The sequence below is a fragment of the Gavia stellata genome, chromosome 2, assembly GCF_030936135.1.
Source record: "Gavia stellata isolate bGavSte3 chromosome 2, bGavSte3.hap2, whole genome shotgun sequence".
In the NCBI taxonomy this organism is placed as follows: domain Eukaryota; kingdom Metazoa; phylum Chordata; class Aves; order Gaviiformes; family Gaviidae; genus Gavia; species Gavia stellata.
Genome location: NC_082595.1, coordinates 36,783,940 through 36,811,378, shown reverse-complemented (window position 1 = coordinate 36,811,378; position 27,439 = coordinate 36,783,940). Strand labels below are relative to the sequence as shown.

At 37.0% G+C, this 27,439-nt stretch overlaps 1 protein-coding gene across 1 annotated transcript in view; it reads right to left on the bottom strand.

Annotated features, from left to right (window-relative positions):
• Positions 1-27,050, bottom strand: part of PRKN (parkin RBR E3 ubiquitin protein ligase) — a 686,369-nt gene extending 659,319 nt beyond the window's left edge. The window contains exon 1 of the mRNA XM_059828079.1: positions 26,863-27,050. Within this exon, the coding sequence (XP_059684062.1) occupies positions 26,863-27,050 (188 nt within the window). The remainder of the gene's footprint in view (positions 1-26,862) is intronic.
• Positions 27,051-27,439: the final 389 nt, after the last annotated feature.

Sequence of the window (27,439 nt, the reverse complement as noted above, 5' to 3'; positions counted from 1 at the left end):
GGAGATATCTATTTCATAAAGAAATTTCACAAAGTCATTCAATAAAAGTTGTCTAAAAAAAAATAAAAGCATAAAGATGTGATTCTTCAAAATAAGCCTGTATAATTGGCCAAAGCACTCAACAAAAAATTGAAGTCTCTCAAAACTTGCAGGAAACTTAAATTAAGACATGGACAAAAGGACACTGATACAAATACTAGTTTGAAATACATGTTGTTTTCTGAAGTAGTAAAATTGTATAATTTAAAATTATTTAGCACTTTTCTTTAATATGTTCTGCCTTTTAATAGCTCAGTGTGACTCTGGGTCTTTTTGCCACCTAAATCAACCATGAAGCTAGAATTTAATGGGCATGGTAGTGTTAGTTGATGGTTGGACTTGATGATCTTACAGGTCTTTTCCAACCTTAGTGATTCTGTGTGAATGCTGCGGTTCAGCTGATTCAATACCTTTTCAAGGAACAAAAAGTAATACTTGCATAGTATGTAATACTCCAGTAGAAGAGAACACTGCTCGTTATTACTCCCTTATAGATGCCATTAAGAGAAGGTAGGCCCAGTATAACATGTCCAACTTGGATTCTTCTAATATTGCTGGGATAGTGTAACTTTCTACTCAGAAAGTGTCACTCCCTTACATACTGAAAGAGTAAATTAAATATATATATATTTGTAATGAAATAGTAACTGTACCACAATACTGAAATAAACCTAGATCTAACAATTATTCAAAATTCAAAAAAAAAGCAGACACAATAACTTAAACAAAAATGGAAAACAGCTTTACATAAAGGCAACAGCATTTTGTGAAACCTTCTTCAATATGTTTGCATTGGTGCAAACTGAGATTGAATACTGTTATTGCAATGATTTTCTGAAGGTTGTAACAAGAAAAGACTGAGGAGACTGCATTAAAAAATGAAAACCAACCCCATGCCACCTCTTTTGAAAAACACAGTTGCTATGTCTTTAATGACAACATGTGTTTTGGGTTCCCATTCACTGCCTATGCCAGTGCAAGCTTTGAGACAGCCAAGAAACAGTCCGGGCCCAAGAGCTGAGCTGACCACATTACAGTCTCTGCTCTCAGGCAACATCAATACTGCTCTAACAGCTCTCCAGAAAATGCATGAGCTTATGTGAAACACGTAAGAAATGCTGAAATACTGTGGAAAGATTATCTGGCAGTTCCTTTAGGAGTCACTCATAAGATATATACTACCTACATGCACACAGTACCTTTATGTATACATGCACTGTACAGAGATACACACACATTATATACACTGTGCATGTATGTATATACTAGTAACTAACAGGAAAATTTCAAGAGTCTGTATTATTAGGAAAAAGACTAACAGCTGAAATGAATCTTATTTCCTGGATTTAGAAAACTTTCCATCTGTAATTCAGCTACAAAGCTCATCATACCAAGTAGGTGGACTGGCTCCCTTATTCTACACTGATGGTAACTGAAGCAGACCTGGGCACTCCTTTTTGGCATCACTCAGTCTGACTGCATCAAATCTAGGCCTAATTGTTAAAGGATTACTGTACCACCCTTCACTGTTGTGAGAAACACAAGCACCTGTGCAGAGCAAGATGGAACACACAATGCTAAAATCCAAATGCCAACCTTTTCTGAAGTCTTCTGGCTGATATGGAGAGGAACCAGATTAGTCTAGCCCCATATGCAGGTCACTAAATCACCAGTCCTAAATGTTTCTGTGTCACTAAGTAATATAAAGAGAAAAATTTTTTGATCATTTTGAAATTTCCATTAAATCTCTTTCTATTTAACGGCACAGTTTAAGAACCAGTGCATCAGAGAAAAAACATGCAAGAAAGCATTATTTTAAAACTAGAGCCAAAAGCAATACAGCTTATATAATACCAACAATCCTGACCCCATGAACTACACTCCAAAAATACTAAGAGGATCAAGAGCCACAAGATTCATTCCACATGCTGGAGAGACAGGCACATAGGCTGCTCTGGGTGTGCTGTAGTCCACTTGCAGGACATTAGAGGGGCTTTCCAGGGATTCCCTACCTCTCCACTGAAGGATAGGATGGAGTAGGATGTATAAATGGATCCCTACATGTGTATGGCCAGCTTCTACAGTTCTTAACCGTTAATTTTCCACAGCAAGGGATTATCCCAGAGCCCTCATGCAACCACATGTCTCTAAGCTGTCATATGCCACAGTCCTACTACAAATACTGCCTTTCACGTCCGAGCTATATCTGGCTCAAGTGCCTCAGGTCAGCCAAGCCTGGACTATCATGACTAATGAATAAGGCACATGGGAAGAGAGCCTGGTCCCACCGCAGCAGAAAATCCATGTTCTCCACAGCAGGGCCAAGATTTCACTCAAGAGGTCAAAACCTGTAAATGATCCTTGTCTAAGAAAGAAAAATGAATTTTATATATATTATAGTAAAAGAAAAGAATGTTTTATTCAGAGTCAACCAAAAAATGAATACAGATTAATTAATAGAAGATAACATTTTTGCATTCAGTATAAAAGTGTGTTCCGCTAACATTATACCCCTGAAATAGGTTTTAAAAGTACAAAATGCTACGGGTAAATTATTGCCATCTGGTTCAGAGTATTCTGGTACAGAATTTTGCATATTTTAGAATTTATCATATAAATATTTGGCTCACAGATTATAAATAATTATAAACATGAAATCGTGACTTTTTTTCAAAAAGGATTGTTAAGTTATTAAAAATTACCACTTCTGGGTACTTTTCGTATACTTTTCTAGCACTTATCTTTTCTCAAGTCTGTGATCAACTACATGTTCATATGTGTTCATGAAAACATCAGCATATTAAAACATATTTTATTATACTGTGGCTTTGATAAGGACATATATTTTGTTAATGTACATACCAATGGGTACTTGTTAAAAAAATACTTTTAATATAAAACCTTACAGAATATTACTTATATTCTTATTCTTGTGAATATCAGATATAATATAGAAAATACTCAATTCAAGTAATAGAATAATATTTAATATACAGACTGAAAATATATTATGGAACTTACAAAACAATTCACATTCTGACAAACTGATTAGTTTTCCCATGAAAATATTTTAGCAAACTTCCGTGCATTAAGACTTGATAAACATTCTTCAATTTCAGGAAAGCTAGTATTTGGCATTCTGAATTTTTCCAAGAATGTTCATTTATTCTTTCAAAGTAAATTTACCTTTCAAAATTTAATACAAGAATTCTGAACATTGGCTTTGCACCCCTATCTCCAATGCATTCCTTCCAGCCCGTAATTGTGATTATTTTTTTTCTCTTCAGAATGGAAAATACATTTCCTGAATAGATATGATGCAGACATACAGAACGATACAGAAATAAACCCCAAAACCTTAACTTTGAAACCCAGAGATGGTCTAGAATAAGGGAACTTCATGCGACCACAATTTTGCTGCACTAGAAGTACTTTGCTTCTCTCCAGCTGCTGTTTATAAAAGCAAAGAAATGAAAGTAAAATGATAGATTTAGGAACTGTCTTTAAAAATGGCAGAAGGAGCCTGCTTGTTAGTGCTTAGGTAGGATATGACTCAAAGATGTGAGAAGATACAGATTTCAGGACTGTTAAGGACTTTTATTCACCATTCTATTGAATTTTCTGGAAGGGATACACTCTATTTCACTGGTGAATTTTGCTATTCATTGAACCAAAATTTGAAACTGCTCATGTTTAACTGTTGTCTGGGTATTTGTAATATTAACCTGGGATATAAAAAAACCTCTTCCAGGTTCTGCTCCAATAAATATGCAAGTATATGTTACAGGAAAAAAATCCAAACATGAGATTTTTTTTTTCCTTACAGTCAACCAAAACTGTGATGGAACTAGAATGAAAATCTTCATTAACCTATACGACTTCACACAGGATTTCTTAATCCAAATATGGACCAATCAAATAATAAAATCAAACAAGTGGCAGTATAAACTTGACTCTTCTGTATCTTGAGTAAGTTCTGTATTTAGATAAAGAGAAGACAGGAACCTCCTTGCTGATTTTGTAAATCTTGCAGGAAAACCTGACAAAACAATTCGTCAGAACAACCTGAATTCAGAAATAGCTTCTAAATGACAGCTGTGTGGCTTTTTATTCAATTATTGCATTAGTAATCTATTTATTTCCTTGAATATAATATTTACTCAAAAAATTTCACCATCTCTTCTAGTCTGATCCATGTTACACTTAACATCAGTATCCACAGTGATTGCTGTCATCCTGACAATTAGAACCAGCTCATCTGAAGAGTTTTTAATATAATGAACTATCACTGCAGTTCACTGCCATGAGAGACCCTGTTGTGTTCATGCGTGCAGAGAACCACCAACCACACTAGGGATACAGCTTGATTTACTTGTAGAAGGATGAATTTCTTGCAAAGGTGCCACTAAGACTTTCATAAGGTGGTAGACAGATATTAAATTATAATTGTGTATCATTTTGAGGAACCGCAATCGATCAGGGAACCCCTACAACGGAAGAAGGCTCAGAGGAGATGGCCAAGGGCAATGTGCTTCTGAAGCTCAGGGAAGGATATAGGGAGTGACTGGCAACAGCTGCTGTAAAGAAAGCTAAACTTAGCTCCATACAAAGGGGCACAGAGAGTGGCTTTGGTAAATGGCTGTATCAGCTGAGTGGATCAGCCAGCTGCAATCAGTTTAGTGGATCAACTGGTTATGTCAATTGAGTGAACCAACCAGCTGTGTTAACTGTTCATCCCTGAGTTAATCAAAAGAGAGCAAATGTCTTCCTGCATGTCCTGGACCAGCATTGGGGGGTATATATGCACTTCAGCCAAACATAGAGTATAAAAAAACAGAACAAAGAACAAAAAGAGCTTTGGATGTAGTAATGGGCTTGAGCTGACTTCTCACCCCATGTATTCTTTCCTGGCCACTGGGGATGCCCAGCATCACAACACTGAGCATATTATTCAGAGTGGTAACGAGAATCACATTCACATTGTGATTCAACTGTATATCGAAACTGCTATACTCTGCAAAGTGTCATTTGTCCTGATACTGTGATTTAAGTATATTGTTGCATTGGTCTGCTAACACAAAAATGTCATGTAACATCATATAACTTCAAAGAAATAAATTTGGTATTAAATGCTAAACCTTCCACACCTGGAATATCTAAAAGATGGTCAGAGAGTACTGGGCTCTGACAGGAACAAATAGTCTCCCATGCTCGACATAAAATATCCATTTATTTACTCACACCAAATCAACTTTGAAGATCTAGATTACTTCCTTCCAGCAGGGAAAGACAAACAATAACAAATTGTGTCTAAAGGATTATCTTTAATACAGCAAATAAGATAGAAGAGGTGCTTATTTCTGTGCTTTTCCTGTGCACTGTGCTTTTCCAGTGCTGTGAACTAACAAAACCTTTACTAATCAATGTATCAAACATATTAAATAACAAAGTCCTAAGTTCATAGACTACAAAGAACACAAGTGAAAACAAGCTTAGTATTGAAACGTGACCCTGTGACCTTTGTTTGGTTCTGCAGTGTCTTGAGGGGGATTTCACTCTCCTCTGTCTGGTCATTAAATAGGTGATACTGCAACAGGTCTTTTTCAGTAAATTATTTTCAGTGTTAGAATTTGTAAGGTAAACTGCGGTGGTAACTGCAACAGGACTTCTTCTCTTAGCCTTAGTTTGTTGAACATGTCGTACCAGAGTAAGTTAAAGCCCTGTAAGTAGGTTTTGATGCTGAGACAAAGCATACATTAAAATGATGACTAGTTGGGAATTCTGATCAGAGAAAGGTAAATTTGTATTTCTTGCCTGAATAAATTTTACTGTCTTACATTTTGTTTGTAGATTACAGAAGCATGCGTCTGGTGAGGAAACAGGCCTTCTCAAGCAGATGGATGCTCAACCAGCTCTCAGTCATTGTCAGGACTCAGGGAGTCACTGCGTTTTCTTCAAGCAACTACTGTTTGCAGAAATAAATCATAGCAATACAAAAATAACATAGGGGAAATGACATGCTATCTTCTTGATAATGTTATTGGTATACATACTGCATTTGACATCTTAAAAATTAATTTTTCTAATAGCCCCTTCTAATCATGAAACAAGTCATCTCATTATCTGCTGGCCTCTGGCACTAATATCCAGCTTCTTTTACAAAACTTTAAAACCCCTACTGTGGAGAAGCTAAATATAATAAATAATAAGCTACTATAGAATTCTTCAAGAATAGATTTGTTTTGTGCTAGGAATTTCTGAAGTTGATGATAATCAGAAATATTAAATTAACTTTAAAAATACTAAATAACTCAGGTTGTCAGAAGGGATTACAGATGTGTTCTTTAGCTGTCGCACCAAATAATTCCCAGCATTCTGATTATCTAAGGACTAATGTATATCCTTGGGAAGTGGAATTGAAGCTTTATCATATAAAAACCAACCAACCACATACTAAAAAAATCCTGTTCTAGAATCGTCCCCAACTAAAAATACATGTTGTCCCTCTGATAATAACCTACAGTGATGGTAACAATATTTCAACACCAGATCCTGCTTGAAGGCCATCCCTAATATTTATTTTCTGTAGTCATTCTCTGAAAATATATCCACACACTGGCCTCCAAGTGAGGTCAATCTGAAGAAGTACCTAGAAACATCCTTTATCTATAATTTTAATTCCTATGTTTTGAAATATGTTTACTAATGCCAAGCATGAAAGAAGTGAAGCAAGTATGTACAAGGGAAAAGAAAAAGCTTCAGGAACTCCACTGAGACCTCAAAATCATGCCTAAGGGCAGAATCAATCTTTATGTTAACAGAAATGTTGGGGCAGCAATTGTCTCTGTCAGAACGATCATTCTCACAGATAACAACAGGGTGACAGCAATCACTACAAGTTTTTCCTTAGGCAACCTGTATAAATGTGCAGACAACTTGTTCAGGCCTCACTCCTCATTATTTACTGACTCCTACTAGGGAGCATGCTCAGCTGCCATGGTGAAAGCAAGGCAAAACCAGAACCTTGAAAGCAAGCTACCCCTTCTCAAAGCAGATCCAAATATAGGGGCACAAACTAATGTCACCTTTCTTTTGTTTTCCTTTTCCTTTTTTTTTTTAATAGAAACTAAAACCTATCCAATCTTCAAGAATATATTGCATATTCATTACATTAAATAAATACAACAATTGGATTTTCCAGTCATTTAATGTAGACTTTCATCAATATGGTGAAAGGCAGAACAAAGACAGCATAACGAAGAAGTAAAAATAAAACCCAAAAGCTTACATACTGTTGAGCTTCATCAAAATTATCATATCAAAGAACCTGACTTTAGTCACAAATATCATAGCTTCATTAATTAGCAGTTCAAGTACATAAATCTGCATTTTGGGAGGTATAACTCAAAATGAAACTTTTCCAGAAGTTTGAGATTTAACATCCACATTTGTCACAGAAATAAAGAAAAATAGGGAGAATGGGGGAGTACTACCTTCAAACATTTTCACAACATATGTAAATCAAAAGTTCTTTGATATTGAAACTAATGTAATACAGATCTTTAAAGTGGAGGAAACATGATTTAACACCCTAGAAAACAACATGCATGGACTTTTAGAACTACACCTACCTAACAAAAGAGATACTCCCAAAAATCTCTTGAGCTACAAACTGTAAACCAAGAAAGAACAACTGAGCAGACCATAATCACTTTTAGGGTCCATTAGAAGATAAATTGCCTTTCTAATTAACACTATTCACAAAGAGATCATGAAAATATTGTGCATACTTCTGTGAAAAGTATTATGTGAATAATATGTATTTGCAAAATTGTTGACTGTGTCAAGATTTCTATTTATTCAGTGGAGCAGTCTAGAGGTCTATCCAGTAAATAATGTAGGTTTTAAAAATTATCATGCATGTGACAATATAAATTTACCCAATAGCCAAGCTCTTAAGTTTTTTCTTATAAATAATGCATACAATAAAAAAAAGAATACGTGTCACTAACATCTGACCAGAGAAATAATATGTATTTTCAGATGACTAGTGTGTACATACAGGATGTAGCTGATTATTTTTTTTATATGAGATGACTCTTGCAGGTAAACACTGCATATTTTATGAGATTGAATTAGTGGAGTGACACCACAGTTAAACTGAGATAAGCTTCCAATTTAACAGACGTTTTTTGAGCGCTCTAAAAATCAACATGCATGCTTATAATGTCTTGAAAATTACTATCCTTGCATTCTGTAAAAACTAAGTTTAGTACTAAAACGTATCGTATTTTGTTATTGGATTTTTATCACTTTACCTGTGTAAAAGTAAAACATCTAACCTAAATTAATTCTCTAGATTCCCTCTCAGATCAACAGAGTTTAGCACCTGCGGAGCATCTGTCCCCTTAGCTATAGAAGGAACCTAGATGAATAGGTTGGACTTGTGCAACAGCATCTGATTCATGCCTATTAACTTATTAAGGCTGGCCACAGATATATCTCATACAACCTACATATAGGGAAGTGGTATTTGAAAAAATGTTAAGAATTATTTATACAAAGCATCTTCAGATTATGTGACACATTATAGCAATTATCTTTGTGAACATTGCCACAGGGTCTCATTCATCTTTATGCCCCAATGTATAAAACACAATGTTAGGGTTAATGGCATCTCACTGAATGCATCGTATGCACATGCTAAGCAATGTGGGCTTGGATCTGCCGTATATATTATCAGTGTCTATCTCCATTCTGCTTAGAGAGATATTGTCCCCAGCCTAAAAAACAACTTTAATAATCAAAATGTCTAAATTAACTTGATGCTACTTTCTTACTATTCAGTAAAAGGTATAAGACACTTATAAAGCATATGGTTCAGTAGAAAGATAACCCTCTAGTAAGCTTCAGTTACCAGCAAATCAATAAAATAAGTTGATGACACTTGCTGACCTTTCTACAGACTTTCTCATGAAAAGACCTCCAATGTTAATGTAAGTATTTTACTATTAGATGGGATGTACTAGATGGTATTCCAACAACAAATTGAATGTGCAGGGTTATATTTTCCCTAATAATATCCCTCTTTGTTTCATTCCAGCATAGCCTGCTTTTTAAGTATAGCCCTTAGCTACCAGCAGTCTTTATTCCCACGAAACCACAATGATTTTCTCATAGTATAAATGACAACTCCATGTAGCAGAGAAAGAATGGAAGCATAGGACAAATTCCATGAGTTATAAATGGTCCTTCAGGAAGCCTATCTGAGCTCAGGGTGAAGACAGAACTTCTGGGTCCCACTTCACAGCTTCACTCACTGGACCATCATTTCTATTTAAAAAAAAAAAAGGCAGTGAGAATGTTATAAAATGAGATGACTTATCTGATTAAAGTTTTGTTACATGGTCAGCAATGCACCTGCACTGGTACTCTTGACGGTGATACTGCTTTGAAGGTGCAGCCCTTGTTTAGCCTCAGTGTTACTGTCCCATGATCAGTCTGGCTTCACACAAGTGCACAGCTGGTCTCCAGAGAACACGGACCAGAGTACAGGCTACTCCCACTGGCATTCAACCCCAGCATACAAAATGGACATGATCTTCTCACCAAAAAGGACCATGGGGCTTCTACAACATTGACGTGAAACACCAGCCTACCAGGATTAGGAAATACAGATTTTTTCTGGCACATTTTTCAAAGACAGATATGCTGACATCATACTCACCTAAACGACCTCTTTATTTGTTTGTTTTTACTGCTCACCTTATGGGTAACTAAAATTCAATGCTGGCTAAACCACTTTTTAAAAAAAAATATCTACAATTAGTTCTATCTCTTAGTAACTTTATTAAATCATTTTGGGATTTATTTAGATGAACTGTGTTAAATAAATATAAATTCATCATTATCAAACCAGTGGTGGTGTTTGCTGAAAACAAATTAGAAAAATTCTAACTGAAAGAAGCAGCCTGCTTCTACACACAACTAAAATAAATCCCTCTGCTGCACTCCTCTGCCCTTCCCTTCTCAATACTCCATCTTCCTCTGAAGTTCCTTACAAATGCTTATGAGAAGAACTTTACTTAAAGATAGAAATTCTTTCATCTTTATAAAGGCCTGACTTTGACCTAAAAGATTTCAGATTAATAGATATGTAAATGTATCTATTGATCTATCCTCCAGGATGGGACTAAGTCAAACAGATGTTAAATGGCCAAATCTGAAGCATGGTTCCAAATATTCTTCATGTTTCTAGTGATTTTGAACCTGCACTTTCTTACATGGGCAAACTTATTTGGGCATTTCAGTACCTTTGTTGTTGACCATCTCTCCTCTGTACTAGAAATACTATGCTTGTGTTAATGCAGTAATTTTTTTCCTATAGTTTTCTTGCTAAAAAATATTATAATATATCCTTGCAACCATATGACAACTTCTCCTATAAAATGAAAACTATTAGAGAAAGCAATTGTCTTGAAGAAAAAATTAATTCTGGTTCAGTCTGTAAACAGCTCCCAAGACTATACTGTAGACTCTTCATAGACTCTGTTGATGAGAGAACACCTTGAAGTAGAAGTGCACTTAGCTGAAAAGGCAAAACAGACAATCGATGGGACTTTCCCCTTTGTGGAATAATTGCTGGAGGTAACTTAGAAATTAAATTTATATTAAAAGTACAGCACTGAAGAAATCTTCAGGGTGGAGTGTGGCGAATATGCAAGGAATCCATCCCACAGAAGTTCCCTAGGCAACCTTAGATGTTGGCAACACCAGGGGAGCTTGGTGCGCTGACTCTAAGAGAAACTGCACGGAGGGTGGAGCGGAGTGGAGACACCGCAGCCAGGCTCTGTGATAAGATGGGAACTGGAAGGTACTATGGAACTGACAAGCTGCATATTTACCACCCTGAGCCAACAGTCTGTCACTTTTTGACAAAATACTATCCTTTGGGTGAACTTTGCTCATTATAATCTCATTATAATACCAAAAAACACACCTCCATCCCAAAGCTACCCAACTCCAAGGTGTGACCACCCCTTACTGAGCTGGCGCTCTGGATTTTTCTTAGTCTATACCTTTAAAAGCAGAATGAGAAACTTTTACACCAATTATAATAGAGGTATGTATGGCTAGAGTCATTCAAGCTCCACCTGTAAGGACAAATAATATAAAAATGGCTTAAGAGAGGAGGGATGCCAGGGAATATACCATCATAACCACCTCTGACACCTGGGATCAGTCGATGGGCTGAGCCTCTCTTCCCCCCCACAGGGACACCTTTGGGTAAGATTCGAACACTTGGTTATACCGAGTGCTTCCCCAGGAAACTTAGAAATCTCTATAGAGTTGCTTTATAACTTAACGCATTTGTAGTCAGGCTATATTACTCATATTCTTGGTATTTGCACATGCTTTGCAGGCAGTAATTTTATCACCAGCAATCCAAAAGAATTTGTGTATCTGTTGCTTTAATAAACTGCACTATTCACTAATCTAGCCATGAGAGTTCTCATTGAACGCCACCAAATCCCTTAAGTGCAGCCATGCTAGTCCATGGAACACGACTAGACTGAAAGTGTATGGTGTTACAAGTGCACCCGTAATCATGAGAGTTCAATACATATATTGAACGCGACCAGACTTGTAACACAGAGAATTGGGCATCACTCAGAATCTAAGCCTAGCTGCCCCCAGCCCCTCTGATATTTGAGGACAAGCTGGAATGCAAGGGGGTTTATTTTGTGCCAAATTGCTTTGCCCTTTAATGCAACACTCTTAAATGATTGGTTCACGTCACCCTGCATCTAGTATACTTCCCTCTGGGAAGTAGGGATCTCAAATAATAGAAAAAGGCTACTGAACGCATAGTTGGGTGTATAGTGCCTGTGACTTGACTGCTGGAGATGAAAGCAATGATACATCAACCATCTCTTACAGCAGAAAAAGGACAGAGGGAAAATTTAAGCTGTTCTCTAAGAGACTAGAGATCATGGTAGCATTTTCTCAGATGCCTACATCCTGGAGGCCAAAATGAACAAGTGAGTAACTGGTGCAGATTTAGAATTATTATGAATTGACGAACTTCTAGAATAAAAAAGCAGGTATGGAAAGGATGGACTTCAGCTGAACCAAAAAGGAAGCTGAGTCGTTGGCACTCAACTATACTGGAGGAAAGAAGAGTGATATAAACTAATAATTGGGGAACACAGACTGGTACAGAAGAGCCAAGTTTGGAATGACACACCTTTCAGGGCAAAGGGCAATAGAACATCTTCAAGAAAAGAGAAAACAGAAAAGCTAGTAACATTCAGGCTTTAAACAGTGAAGAGCAATCTCACCAACTAAAGTTCGGTTTAAATACCAATTAAAACAGCAGACCAAGATAAAAAAATCAGTGTGTTTTTACTCAGACACCAAAAAGATAAAGAAATGAAATTGAATGTTTGGCTCTAATTGACAATATTAACTGAACAGGCATGTCTGGCACAATTGGAAGAAGGTAGTCAGCAGGAGACTTGTAACACCCAGGAATGAGTTATATTAAAATGGACCGCAAGATGTGCCTTTGAAGAATTGTTAATGAATGTTCTAGAAAGTCTTGAGACTCATTAAGTTAACTGAATGAACATGCACCACAGAATTTCTACAGGTTGAAACTGAGTGGCTAAAAAAGGAAGAACATAGTTTGAGGACTATTCTATCAGTCATCTGACTAACATAACAACAGTGACTGCATTTGTAAAAAAAGGTCATTGAGATGCAAGACGAGAAAACACACATTAATGGAAGAATCCTCTTTGTGAACACAGTCTCTTATCAGGGAGGACTGTGATGCCTAAATTTTTAGATACCTTTAGTGACCATTTCTAATCCTGAGTGCACAGGACTCCTCCTGGTTAAAACTGAAACTGTGATCATAATGCACTAAAATTAAATAAACCCAACCCTTTACTGTTACATAATAAACATAAGAAATCCAAAGAAATATAGGAAAATGAAGAATTTTAAAGGAAATTAAAAGGAGGAGCTAAAAGGGTGAAGCACTGGCATCAGTGGAATAAGTGTTTAAAGATTCAAGATTAAAAGCTCAGAGTAAATGTATACCAGTTCTTACAAAACTTTAATCATACTTTAGAGTCAAAAAAGTTAAATGGCAAAATAGAAGGTTATTTGAATTAATAACATACCTTTAAAACACGATGTCTGCTCATATGATGAAAACAGTAAAGAATGTGCTCTCCTAAGTTGCAATCTAAAGCTATAAATGCAACTCAACAAGATTTCGAGAAATGACTTGCAAAAGATACAAAATTCAGTAAAAATCTCTTTCAAATACATCTTAGGCAAGAAACCTGCTAAAAAGTCTGTACAGTCATAGGATAGTAAAAGCGTCACAGAAACTCTCAGGAAAGATACAGCTATTACAGAAGAAAGCCCAGATCTTAGGGTAATTTGCACCCCATGTTCATTATGCAAAAGCTTAAGTAGATCTATCTTTGGAAAACAGAAATCCAAGAAACTTCATCAAACTGAAGTATCAATGGAAAATATGAGTGAGAAATTAAGAAGACATAACCATAACTGGCAGCACTCATGCAAGACTGCTGAAGAAGTTTAAATATCTAATTGCAAGCCTACCAACTACCAGATACAAGCCAAAATTTACGTCAGACTCAGGCCAAATATGTCCATGAATTTCTATCAGTGACAGAATACAAGGGAACAGGAGAACACAAGGGAATTACAGGTCTCCTGGTACAATGAATAAGAGTCCATACAGTTTTGCTGGAAGGAAGTATTACAAAGATAACCTTCATGGATGGAAAGGATGACCATAAGAAAGAAGAGCCATCTGGTCAAAAACACGCATTTGGATTAACAGAACTTTTCACAATATCCCTTATAAGAGACTCTTATAACTAAACATATGATAAAAAGAAATGCTCTTTCATGGATTATTGACTGATTTAAAAATAAGAAGCGAAGGATACAAATGAATAATCAGTTTTCATAACCCATGGAGATTACTGGTAGAATCCCACAGTAGTTTGTGCTGGACCCTCTGTTGTTCATGATAGTCATAAATTAACAGGAAAAGTATTGAAAGGTAAGATGACAAAGTTTTTTTATGACATAAAATTGTCTGATATAAAACTAAAATCAGTTTACCAAAATCACGATATTGAGAGATCTGTTCATGTTAATAAAGCACGTAACACACCTGGAAAATATATGTATAAATGTGAATGATGGGCTCTAAAGTAGATGTTATCCCTGAGGACAGAAATCATAGGTAGTTATTTGGAAACATCAAGTTAATGGTAGTTAAAAAGGCAAATTAAATGTAAGATTTATTAAAAAGGGTATAAAGAACATAACAAAAAACTTGATTTTGCTACTGTATCATAGCATTCTTTCATAATTTGAGCAGCTGCATATCTTGATTTCTCCATTTCATGAAGTAAAATAAGAAAAGCTACTGAAAATGGTGATAAGAATAATCAGAGGATTAGTTTGGCATCTATAGAGTGAGAAATTAAACTGACTGTAACTTTTCATATCGTAAGAGACAAGTTCAGAGATGCAGGGCTACCTTGCATTTCATGGGAGTCTGTAAATAGAGGATTGCTGCAATAGTGGAAGGGAAATTGGCAGAAGTATCATTCTGCCCTTTTCTTGTTATAGTCTTTTCCATATTATCTGCTACAAGCTACCACTGGATATAAGATTCTGATACAGATTGACCTTAGTGTGACCCAGTATAATCAGTTCTGATGTTTTTACCATTGCTAATGCATGGTAAGATTTTTCACGAGGCTAATATGATCAACAAAATCAAAGCCAGATGGAGGGTAAGAAAAATTACTTGGAGGCTCTGAGAAATAACCAAGACCATTCCTTTTGAGATTCTAGCATTAGTGTGATCAGGAAGCTGAAAAGAGCAAATGTCAGACTGAAGGGGACGTAGCTGGAGTGGGAAAAGAGGAAATCAAGCACATGGTCAAGGAGATAACTAACCAAATGGGAAAGAGATGGAGAACTAATTCATGGATACTGAAAAGAGGGATATGTAGAGTTAATGGGAACCACAGAAAGAGGAGGACAAAAGGACAGTTTTGAGAAGGAGGAAAGAAGAAATACGAAGTGGACTGTAAAGAATGACAAGTGAGTTATGATTGGTTACACTGACAAGTAATCAATTATCTTGGAAGCAATTACCGTGGAATTGCTTGATAATGCAATGATTCAGTTAAGCTGTGAAGTAATTATATGATGAATCCAGTACTGTATGAAGTAAATATGGAGAGAAATAAAGTATTATGAATCAATAACATAGATAATCAGTAATGGAGTGAACCAGTTATGTCAATAAGAACATACACAATGAATCAATTGTGGAATTAATCAATTATTGGGAAAATAAAAATAGTGAGAATTAATTAATGTGTCTAATACGTCAATAATATAGCTACTAAAAAAAGCATGCTGAAAATATTAGTTTGGTCTTCCATTTCCCACTTTCCTTCTCCAGACCTAAGGAAGTATTTTTAACTCTGTCCTTCCCTTCTTTTTGCTCTTTAGACAGCTTATTATCTTTTATCTGTGGTAGACTTTGTTCAGTTCTCAGCAATAGCTAGGAAAGCTTAAGAAGTAACCTAACTTTTGCTATCGCATGTCACAGTTGCCATCAAGCATATACACTACTTTTGGAGACCTTGAAAGAACAGAGGTGCATAGGCCATAAAGTCTGTAGACTGCAGACAGGCTAGAGACAGACATCTCCTAGTATCATGGCATATGCTCAGATGTACAGTAATGTTACTCACTGAAATTTACTACCTTTCCTTTAGAGTAGGTACCCTGTGTCATTTGAGATGCACTATTATATCCAAGACTTGCACATGGGGCTTGCAGATAGAGTACAGAACACATGGGAGACCATTCACTTCACCTGGTGGTGACGCCTGGGAGGCCAGGTAAGAAACAGGAGAGGATCTTGAATGGCACAATATTTAGTGTGTAGAGAACAGAATCATGTCCTAGGTGCCCGCTTTTGGGGTAACAGTCATTATGTCTTTGCTCCTCTCAACCCTCAACACTGCACTGTTTGTAAAGACTGGATGTCCAGTGATAGGAACGGGAGCACAGACAGCCAAGCACTCCTGCAGGTGCCTAAATGAATGCATCTTAACTTGGGTATTTGAATCTTTTTAAAGTTGCCAGACAGTTGAACTGGATCTGCCTCTATCTTAGTTAGCAGCCCTGAAATGCCAAAAAGGCTTTTCTTTCTTGTTTCATTTTCCATTAGTCTTTCCTGAATATGAATGATGAGAATGATACCTGTATGCCAGGTGAGTATTTACCAGCATTCTTTATAATGAACAGGCCTTTTGTTTGGTCTTCTGGATTATATTATCTGATAAGTCAGTAAAAATAATAATCAAAAACATGCAAGCAAATACAGAAGACTAATGGAAATGAGTGTACAGAGTACAACATGTCAGCATGAAACACCATCCAGAGTTTAATATCCCAGTATGACTGGATCATCTCCAATCTCGGGAAAACTAGAACATGAAAATATAAATACAGGACCAAGTATTGCTAAGAAATCTAACAGAACCAGGAAAACAGCATATAACTGGAGAGTAGCAAGTGCCATGTATATATTTAAGAAACTGATAGAAGTGATCTTGGCAATTACAGGCTCATTAATCTTACCTTAATAGCTGAAAGGCTTTAGAAGAAATTTTGAAGTGAAGTATAATTAAACCCATAAAGGTAAATGAAAAATGAGATAAAAGGCAATATAAGTTTACAAAGTTGTAAAGCTCTGTGCCAAGCTAAATATGTATGTTTCTATGAAACAGTTCTTGTTTGTTTTTTCTTTTAAGATTGGAAAACGAAGATTAAATTCGTCTGGAGTTCAGTGGAGCTAACACATGGCAATGAAAGTGTAGAACTTGTATTACTCTCTCTAACGCAAGATCTCAAAAGCTAAAAAGGAGAAAACACTGAGTTATGCTACAATAATTTTATTATTAGAGTTCCATAAGGGTTGGCTTTGGGATTAGTAACTCTTTAATCCTTTGAATTTGACTTTATAGATACTTAAATTTGTTAATTTGTACTTTCCAAAATTGGAAAGCATCATCAGTACAGCACAGAATTAAAGAGGAGCTGGATGGATCTAGAAATTATATCTGCTCTATTAGCCACCACATCACACTGGACCTCACGTTCAATTGGACAGCGTCCTTTATGATCCTTAGGTTCTTTGACTGTTTTCCAAATGACCATCCTGTAAAAATGGCACAATCTTTGCTTCATGGACATATGACCTTGCACTAATTTTTATTTAAACAGATCCTGGTCAGATTAGCCAATATTAATGTATCATCCAGATCACCTTGTAGAACTGATCTACTATAGCTATGTGACTAGTATACTTTCTCCCCTCACCAATGCCAGTGTTTGATGATTTTATAAACTGTGATTTTACCTCTCATCATCACTAAAGCATAATCTAGTGTGCTCCTGAGTACTACCAATAGCTTTACAGTGGAAATGAAAGCACCTTTAACTCCTGCTAAAATTCCAAAAGGATCATTCATTTATTCAATGGAATACATATTAATAATTAACTCATTAACATATGAGTCACTGGCCTAAGAAGTCACACAACTGAAGAACAATTCCCACACTGGTAGCAGTATTCTTGGACCAGGAATAGGCAATACTACTAATGAGTGGATTGTGGTTTTATTTGTGAATTAACACGCTGCAGATCCCTGAAGACTATTTCTTTTGGAATCATCTTTCCCTGAAATGAGGATTCTTAGCTTGGGGCTGAATTCCTTGCACATAGGTGAGCATGGAGAGTAGTCAGCTCAAGGCTATACATTCTATTCAAAATCATATCCTCAGACCTTGCAAACTCTGTCTGTCTGTACTATCTTGGCACCATTAGCTTAGAATTTATTTTATCCACAGTGTTTGCTGACATAACTTTTTAAAAAGCACTATTTCTAGAAAATTACTTTCTACCTTTTACCACTCAGATTTCTAAATAAAAAAAATACCTAATGCTCTTAAAGAGAGATTAAGGATGTCAAAATCACCCTGATCCAATGGTTTGAAGCCAAGAAAATCTTTTTATACTGCTAAAATACCAGAGGCACTGCACAAATGAGCATGAAAACGTTTAATCTAAATTGCTCTTAAATTCTGACTACTTAGCAAACTATTTTCAGCTTATAATGTAAACATTCAGTGACACACCAATAGAAAAATCTAGGGCAAATCTTTCTTTTATTTTTAACTGGTTTTGGAAAGGACATTTCCATTTAAGAAAAATGCAGTGAACGATGCTGTGAGACTGTGAGAAACTTTGGTATTATCATCTTCGTGACCACCTATCCTGTCAGAATTTCGTTTCTCTTCACTTTGATTGTTTCTCTTTCATTAGCCATATTTATATTTAAAGAAAAAAATAAACACTTTTTATAGAATCTTTCATAAACATTGGTGGCTTGTGCTTATAAGTGGGGTTTTTATTCTTGTCATCACTGCCATCTGCAGCAAAATGACTACTGACTTTAATAGATACAGGGTTTAAGATTATTTTAGTTGAACTCCATTAATTTTTTTGCATGAACAGGGAGCTGTTGTGTTTAACATTAAACAAACACAAATGTAAGGAATAGTTCCTATCCAGAAGAACCTGCAGTCTAATTATCCATTCACTACCTATTACAAGTCCTTCCTTACAAAGTAACACAGAATTTTTTCCTTCCTAGATTTAAATTGCTATTAGCACTGAATTACTGGATGGGGAATTAAACTTTTGATACCCTCATGCTAATTCTGTATATATGAATTCAGTATATTGAGATGTGCCATAAAAGCTGCAACAGGGAAAGGACTGGAACATAATGGCCACGGCTATATGGCTTCAAGTCAGAGAACTCTGAGATTAAAAAGTAGAGGCAACTGCCTCAGGGTAGCTTCACACAAAAACTATCAAATCACACAATATAATTTCTGAAGCAAGGTTCAAGCATTATTTTTTGATAAAATGTGCCATTTATTTTGAGTACTAAACTGAAGTAGTGACATTTGGAAAACCAATGTTGCACATGTAGAATACTGCATGCATAGACATATCAAAGGATTTCTATATGACACTGAGAAGAAATGAGTATAAAGTTTTATTCAATCTTGTTACTTGCAGTAGGATCCTGTTAATGAAGTGAGCTACTACTATTTTATATTTTTATACAGACAAGAGACACAAAATGACAGCCCTCTCATAGTAAGCGTTTATATGCCTACCTCAAGACCAACAGATCCACCTAGCATTAGTGAAAATTTGGCATACAGAGAACCCAAAGATTCTACAGGTTTGGAGCTGAGCTTCCTTGTTCTGTAACGTGATTCATTTAGAACAGGGATGAAGTGCATTTGAGGGACAGCCTTGAGGAAGCTTATTCGCTGCCAAAAATGCTGAAAGACAGAGGACACAACCTGATCGAACTAATTTTGGAGAATAAGCTTTTAACAAAAAAGACATATACTAATTTATATCTTACTGTCTACAGGTACATACTGTAGGTCAAAAGAAAATGTAGAATTATCTTTTAGCATGTCTGAATGATTAGGATATATATTTTTCTTATTAGATTACATTAATCAGATATACATACAGATATACAGCAGATATACATATGCTAAAATATTTTCAACCAACTAAACTCACCACAAAAAAAGAATAAGAGTCCAAACATATTGTCTCTAACACAAACTGAATCTCTAATTAAAAGTGCTGCAACACTTCCTTGATTTAAATTGCATTACATACTATCTGAATAATGACTTCCATTTCACTAAGGGACACTTTCAAATCAAATCCAGCTATAAATTTAGGTGCTAAAAATTCAGTTTTCATGAAATCACAGATTAATTGAAATGTTTCAGTAATAATTTGAAACTTTGAAGCATTCCTCTTCTGTTTTTACACTATAATTGCTAGAGATTTTGCTATTTTGTGAAAAGCCAATTCTGTTTTTGCTTTCAAGAAGCAGGCAATGAAAACATAAGCACATATACAGTAACACAAAAATATGGGCCAACAAACAGGGAGTCTCTATTCTTGCTATGTTATATAGGACTTACTGAACTGTCATTACATAGAACTTCATACACCAGGAGAGACAGACCTTGAATCCACCTTTTTTCAACAAATGCACAATATTCCCCTTGTCTATCTGTAATACAGGATATATAAAAAATAGATAACCAGCTCTGGTTTCATTCAGAAAAATGAATGATAGATATATATGATGATGGCATCAGATATTTACTTTTAAATGTACAGTGTTAACCTCCTAAATTGTAAATTACAATGCAGATTGCAGAGACAGTAACGAGTACTGTATTTACAAATGCAGAATTTCAGATGTAAATCTGCAGTTGGGCTGAGCCCTATTTTTTTGCTTCTTTTCAGGTGCACTTGGATGCACATGAGTGCTATGAAAAAAAAAAGCAAATCATAGTAGTCATTCCTGTGCTAAAACTGTATGATTGAAGTTTTGAGAAAGAAGAAATAAGGATATCAGTATTTTATATACATTTTATTCTGACTTTCTCAACCATTTTCTCAATCCAATGAAAATCTGAAGCAACTGATTCTTAAAATATAAGTCAATAAGGGAGGACTTTTGTGAGATTACTTATAAAGATTTGTAGCCCATATTCTTGTAATCCAAGGTTATTGCTTGTATCATCATACTGGCAGGTTTATCTTAATAAGAAGTGTTTTGTGCTAGGAGAATTTATGTTTTTATGCTCAATTACAGTTTTATGTTGGAGGTATTAGGTAAGCAATAAAAAGGGCCTACCTTACATCTATTATTCAATTTTCAAGTCCACAGTCATGAAGGTAAGATATCCTTAGAAATGTATCTCTCTTGTCCTTATTAAGCAAACAATTAATATTAATTCTGCTTATCTCAAACCTTACCATTTTCAGATGGGAAAATGGTATGTCATAAATTACATAACCCTTTAAGAATGGTACTTTCCCTAGATGCCTCCAGTTCGGACTGGATTCCCAGCATGTGAAGCACTGTATAAATGTAAAAGGAAAGAGACAGTTTCTGCCACAAAGAATTCACAATCTAAAGTCAACAGAACATAAAACAGGAAAACTGAAAATCCAAGACTCTGTGCATGCCAGCAGATCTCATTTGGAAAAAAGCACCATTTTCTTTCTAAGCCAAATAAAGACTATAGGATCCAACCATAATATACTAATTGCAAATTTAAGAAATTATGCAAAAATAATAACAAACATCTGAAAGGTTCCTGTATCTGAATTTGAAAAAAGTGACTACACATTTTTCTTTCCCCACCCCTGCCTATGTAGTACTGTACACGCTACTAATACAGATTAATAATGTGAGGCAAAGCTCAATGATCACAGTTTGCTGCAGGTTAAAAAAAAAAGCCACAATAATTATGTTCATTACCATAACGGGTTAGTTAGAGTCCAGTAAAAGCTCTAAATGTCCTTTGTGATTTCAATTAAGTTGATACTAAGAAGGATGCCTAAGCAGAAATTTCAGTGTTACCTTTTACTTCTGTACAGCACACTGAAATACTCTAATGCAAAAACTGCATAACTCCCTATTCTTTATTTCAAGTGACAACCTCTGCATTACCTATGCCCTAATATTTTAACTTATTGGGCTAATCTATAGGAATCACAGCAGAGAACCTACAACTGATCATTAGGTAGGTTGTAATTTTTCCACCTTTTGGTTTTTGTCCAAAGCATTCATTAAGAGGAAACATAGAATCTTTTAGCCATGCAGTGATACATGTGGTCACTAAGCCTTGACAAGACAGCACAGTGAAACCCAAAGCCTGAAATGGGAACATTTAGTGGAACAGGATAATTCAACCATTCATAACTCATCAGTAAATTATACTGCTTAAATTCCTTAAAGATGTAGCCAGTAACCAGGCTGAGTTAATGTAACCAAAGAAAAATCTGCTTATTTGAGTGCTCACAATGCTACAGCCTCATGGTTCTTATATGACCTCATTCATCATGGGACATTCTTGCATGAAGAACTATGGCATATATTCTTGTAGCTACAATCACATACTGTGGGGGAAAAAAATCTACCTTCAGCATTCAAAAAGACCAAAATCCAAAAGCTGATTAAATCAAACATGCATGAGGCTGAAGATGTATTCAGTTATAGACATACTTTGAAACCATGGGAAGCTATTAATAAACAAACCCATTGTAGGAAATATTATATTCTGTAGCCAAGAGGCCAGTGTTAAAACCTGGGAAGGATTATTGTATGTCTTTCAATCCGTATTTGCCAGTCCTATATTTATATAGTGATTATTTGGCCACTGTATCATCCTACACTTTTTTCCCCCAGATTTATTTCTGTGAAATAAAGCACAGTTTTGCACCAACATTTTTAGGAAATGGTACGGGGGAATCTGTACAGTCTGCTCTTGTTAACATGTCCTGGATAACAGCAGGTGATGTGAGAAGAATGTGAGTGTAGCGAGTGTGTGTGAAGAGATTTTCCAAAACTGTCTCTGCTGAGAGGGTGTTTGCCCCAAACCTTTTAATCACAGAATCACAGAATCATTAAGGTTGGAAAAGACCTGTAAGATCATCAAGTCCAACCATCAACTCAACACCACCATGCCCACTAAACCATGTCCCACAATGCCACGTCCACACGTTTTTTGAACACCTCCAGGGATGGAGTCACTCACCACCTCCCTGGGCAGCCTGTTCCAATGCTTCGCCACTCTCTCAGTAAAGAAATTTTTCCTAATATCCAGCCTAAACCTCCCCTGGCGCAACTTGAGGCCATTTCCTCTTGTTCTATTGATAGTTACATGGCAGAAGAGACCTACACCCACCTCTCTGCAACCCCCTTTCAGGTAGTTGTAGAGAGCGATAAGGTCTCCCCTCAGCCTCCTCTTCTCCAGACTGAACAACCCCAGCTCCCTCAGCCGCTCCTCATAAGACTTGTGCTCCAGACCCCTCACCAGCTTCGTCGCCCTTCTCTGGACACGCTCCAGCACCTCAATGTCCTTCTTGTAGTGAGGGGCCCAAAACTGAACACAGTATTCGAGGTGCAGCCTCACCAGCTAAGAGGAAATGAAGAGTGACATTTTGCTTAAGGTGATCACCAGCTGGATTAAACAGTAGCCAAGGCTTACCAAAAGACTTTTGAGAAAAGGAGGAGTGAGTTTGGAAGGAAGTATAAAAAAGCATAAAAATTTCTGACTGGGGGAGACTTTGGTGTCAACAGGTGCCAAACAGGGTTTGGTATTCCCAGAAGTTGTCCCACTGGCTTTGCAATGTCCACCTAGGCCTGACAGAGCATCGTCCCCATCAAATGCCATCCGTACCCTGCCCTACAACAAGTGGGCTGACAGTACAGGGTGCAACAAGTAGGGACTCTGGGAGTGGTTTCTCCCCAGCATGTTGAGTAGCAGATTGTAGGGAGCAGCATAGGCACACAGATGCTGTGTGTAAATACAGGAACTGGCACTCACAGAAAAGGGGGTGCTTGAAACCCACACTGTCAGGGCCAGCAGGTTGCATGCATCCAGCTGTGTGATGGGTTTGCGTGTGGTGAGATGGGAACTTCCCAGGAACGAGTACAGAGGGTGTTTAGCAACTTGTAAGAACACGTTTACAGTCTCTAGGTGTCTCATATTGTGGTTTATCTGTTGTATTTCTGACATTGATCCTGCAAGTATAGTTCACTGACTGCCAGTTAATTACATGTTGTTAATAAATCAATAAACCTCTTCAATCCTGATTCAATTTAAAGCATGTGTTCAGCAGTTGCTCCCTGCAACGAGACTATTCCATTTTGCTATAATTCCTAAGAAACCAGACATAATCTGTTCTAAGAAAGTTGAGCACCTGCCTGTCTTACTAAATCACAGCTCACTTCTGAAATGGACATGTGCATCAGGGCCAGACAGTGTAATGCATCACTATCTACATGGTGGTGGATCACTGGGAAATGGGGTGAGGTATTGTGGGAAGTTTTCTGAAGGTGAAAGAACAATCCTCTCTATCTTGTATGCCTGAAGTTAGAAATAAATCATTGTCTGTGCCCCGTAACAATGCGTTCTGCAGAAAATACTGCCCATGTAACATAGCCAGGGTCACTGCTAACTTTGCTTAGCTGCACAGGTGGTGCTCAGGAAAATTTTATCTGAGGCATGCTGTTCACTTGACTTGTATCAACCTTCAAAGTAGCCATTCATAAAGAACACATTACAAATAACTTTATGCAAGTTTGAATATGCTTTCCTCATCTCAAACTCTTTTTTTCTCTATGTTACAGTTTTTCTGACTACATGTTTTTTTTAGGATAGGTATTGATTACATATAAATAGAGTGCGCAAAGTGTGAATTCATTGTGTATGAAACATGTAGAATTGAAAATACATAACCATAATATTCAATCTGTAATTATTTATGTTCTTTTTAGTATATTTGTGTGCCACTAATATAATTAGAATTCCTACAAACTGTATTGAGAATAATGTAGTTAATACTGCACACAATTTATATGACTGGGACTTAAGTTATCTCTAATATTTGCAGAGGTAAAGGAAAATTTCTGCATTTTAAATCCCTTATTAGAGTCTTTTTTTTAAAATATATTATTTAAAAATACAAGCAAAAATAGCACATACGATATAAGAAAAGGGTAATGCCTCCCTCACCACCCCCTGCAAAAATAGAAAGGGGCTGTAAAAATACTCACAACCTTGCTCCACAAAAAATATTACAAGGGCTACATAATGTTTCCTCTGGAGATTCTTTTATCTTTTAACATTTTGTAAGGAATTGGGGGCAAAATAGTTAAAACAAAATTTCAACCCATTTTAAGAATCTAAAATGACTGAATGTCTGTAATGCACTGCCGTACTGCTCAGTGCTTCTTCATCAGAACTCACGTAACCATCCTCAGGACAGATTCATGTCCTAAAGCACTGCTTCCAGAGTTCACACATCAACCCATAAATACCCCCATGTTTCCGTATTTGAGCAAGACATTCACATTATCAGCATTAAACTGTTTTGCACCATGCAGCACCACTACCAAAGCTCATAGTCCCAGCTCCAATTGTAATGTGAGCTCTGGTATAGTAGCATGAATATTTATACTCTCAGATACTAAAACTGACAGCTCAGTAAAGTTTGGATGTTAACAGACCAGAGTACCTTAGAATTTTCTTAGACTTTGTCCTACACTTTCTACAAAAGCAGTGTCTATAGATGTAAATAAGACCAAACTTTGGACTCAGAGACATACAGATGCTCTTTGTCTAGCAGTCATACCTGTTAAGCCATTCTATTTGGGAAGTAGGAAGAAATCAGGATTTTAAAAGCCAATCTCCATCCTTGGGAATACCATTCCTAAAGACTCACTCTTTCAGAGAGGGAAATGCTGCTCTGTGAAAGACAACCCTTGAAGTTCCACACTGTAAAGTAGGCATGATGACTTCCATCATACACTAGGCATATACACTAGGTGTTTGTACAGTATTGTCATGGTTTAAGTCCAACTGGCAACTAAGCACCACACAGCCGCGCGCTCACTCGCCCCCTGCACCAGTGGGATGGGGGAGAGAATCAGAAAAGTAAAAGTGAGAAAGCTCATGAGTTGAGATAAGAACAGTTTAATAAGTGAAATGAAATAAAATAAAATAATAATAATAATGATAATAAAAATTGTAATGAAAAGGAAAATAACAACAACAACAAATAAGAAAGGCAAGTGATGCAAATGAAAATAATTGCTCACCACCCTCCGACCGATGCCCAGCCTGTCCCCAAGCAGCGGTCCCCCGGCCAGCTTTCCCCCTGGTTTATATGCTGAGCATGACACCATATGGTATGGAATATCCCTTTGGTCAGTTGGGGTCAGCTCTCCCTCTGTGTCCCCTCCCAACTTCTTGTGCACCCCCAGCCTACTCGCTGGTCGGGAGGTGTGAGAAACAGAAAAGGCTTTGACTCTCTGTAAGCACTGCTCAGCAGTAACTAAAACATCCCTGTGTATCAACACTGTTTTCAGGACAAATGCAAAACATGGCCCCATACTTGCTACTATGAAGAAAATGAACTCTATCCCAGCCAAAACCAGCACAAGTATCCATCACTGTAAGATCTCATTTCCTCTCCCTCCCTTGTAGAATTTAGGCAGAAATGAGCAGATTTTAAAACTGTAGGAATTTAGAGATGGAAGAAATTCTAGATATATTATTCGGTCTGGAAGTGAACTCTCTTTCTAGGAAAAAAACCTATAAAAATATAAATACTGTAAAACATAGCCATCATGATCTCTTTAGGCTTCGCCACTTCTTTGAATGCAAAATGCTGCATTATGTGCTGAACTCCACACCATCAAATTATGACAGATGTGTCACGGCCCAGCGTGCACCCCCCCTATGCTGCAGCACAGCCCTCCGTGCTCAAGGCCAGACCTCTGGTAAGAGAGAGTTGTTTCAGAAGCCTCTGCTGCCTTGGAGCTCCTCAAGAAAATGCTAGAAGTAGCTTCAGCAGAGGCTCTTCCAAGCAGCTATGCTACGAAGCCTCAGCAGGGGCTCCATACTTCTTCTGTAAGCTGCTCTTAAGCTGAGGCTCTCAGCACCAGCCCCTGCTTGAGCTATGCTTCTACAGTGCTGCAGCCAAGCCTCTCCTCTGGCCAGGCACTCCCTAGATCTCGACCCTGACTCTGACCCACCTACTCAAATTCCTGGCTTGACCTTGGACTTTCCTCATCACTATGAACTTCTCTGGTGATCTGCTCTGCTGGTTGAGCCCTGGTTACTGTCACTGGACCTGCTCTACCCTTCCTGTTCGGGTACTGTGGCACTGTTCCCTTGCCAGTGAGGCCATAGCCTCTGCCTGCCAGGTTATCATGCTCAGTTCCCATCTTCCCTTGCCTTGGGGAGCAACCTGTCCTTGCTGTCCCTGACAAGAGGTACTCAGACCATGTTTATTAGATTGTGTTTTTCAGGGGACATAGACAGGGGCTATATACCAGTTCATGAATTCCAAAAAGTCTGGGAAGAAAAACAAGGGAGCAGCCCATCTGAGCCTGTGCAGAAGCAAAGCTGCTGATATCCATGGAGGTTTAACAGCAAAAAGCTAGGTGTCATTGATGCTGAGGGTTTTCATGAATTGTTCTTTTTAAATTAAGGACTCAAATACTTCCTTAAACAAACCTTAGGAATCCACATCTCTTCCTGAGTTTAGGGCAACATGGTTTATCCAAAGCCATATAAGAAAAAAAGAGAACTGAATCTGGGCATCCCGGTAACT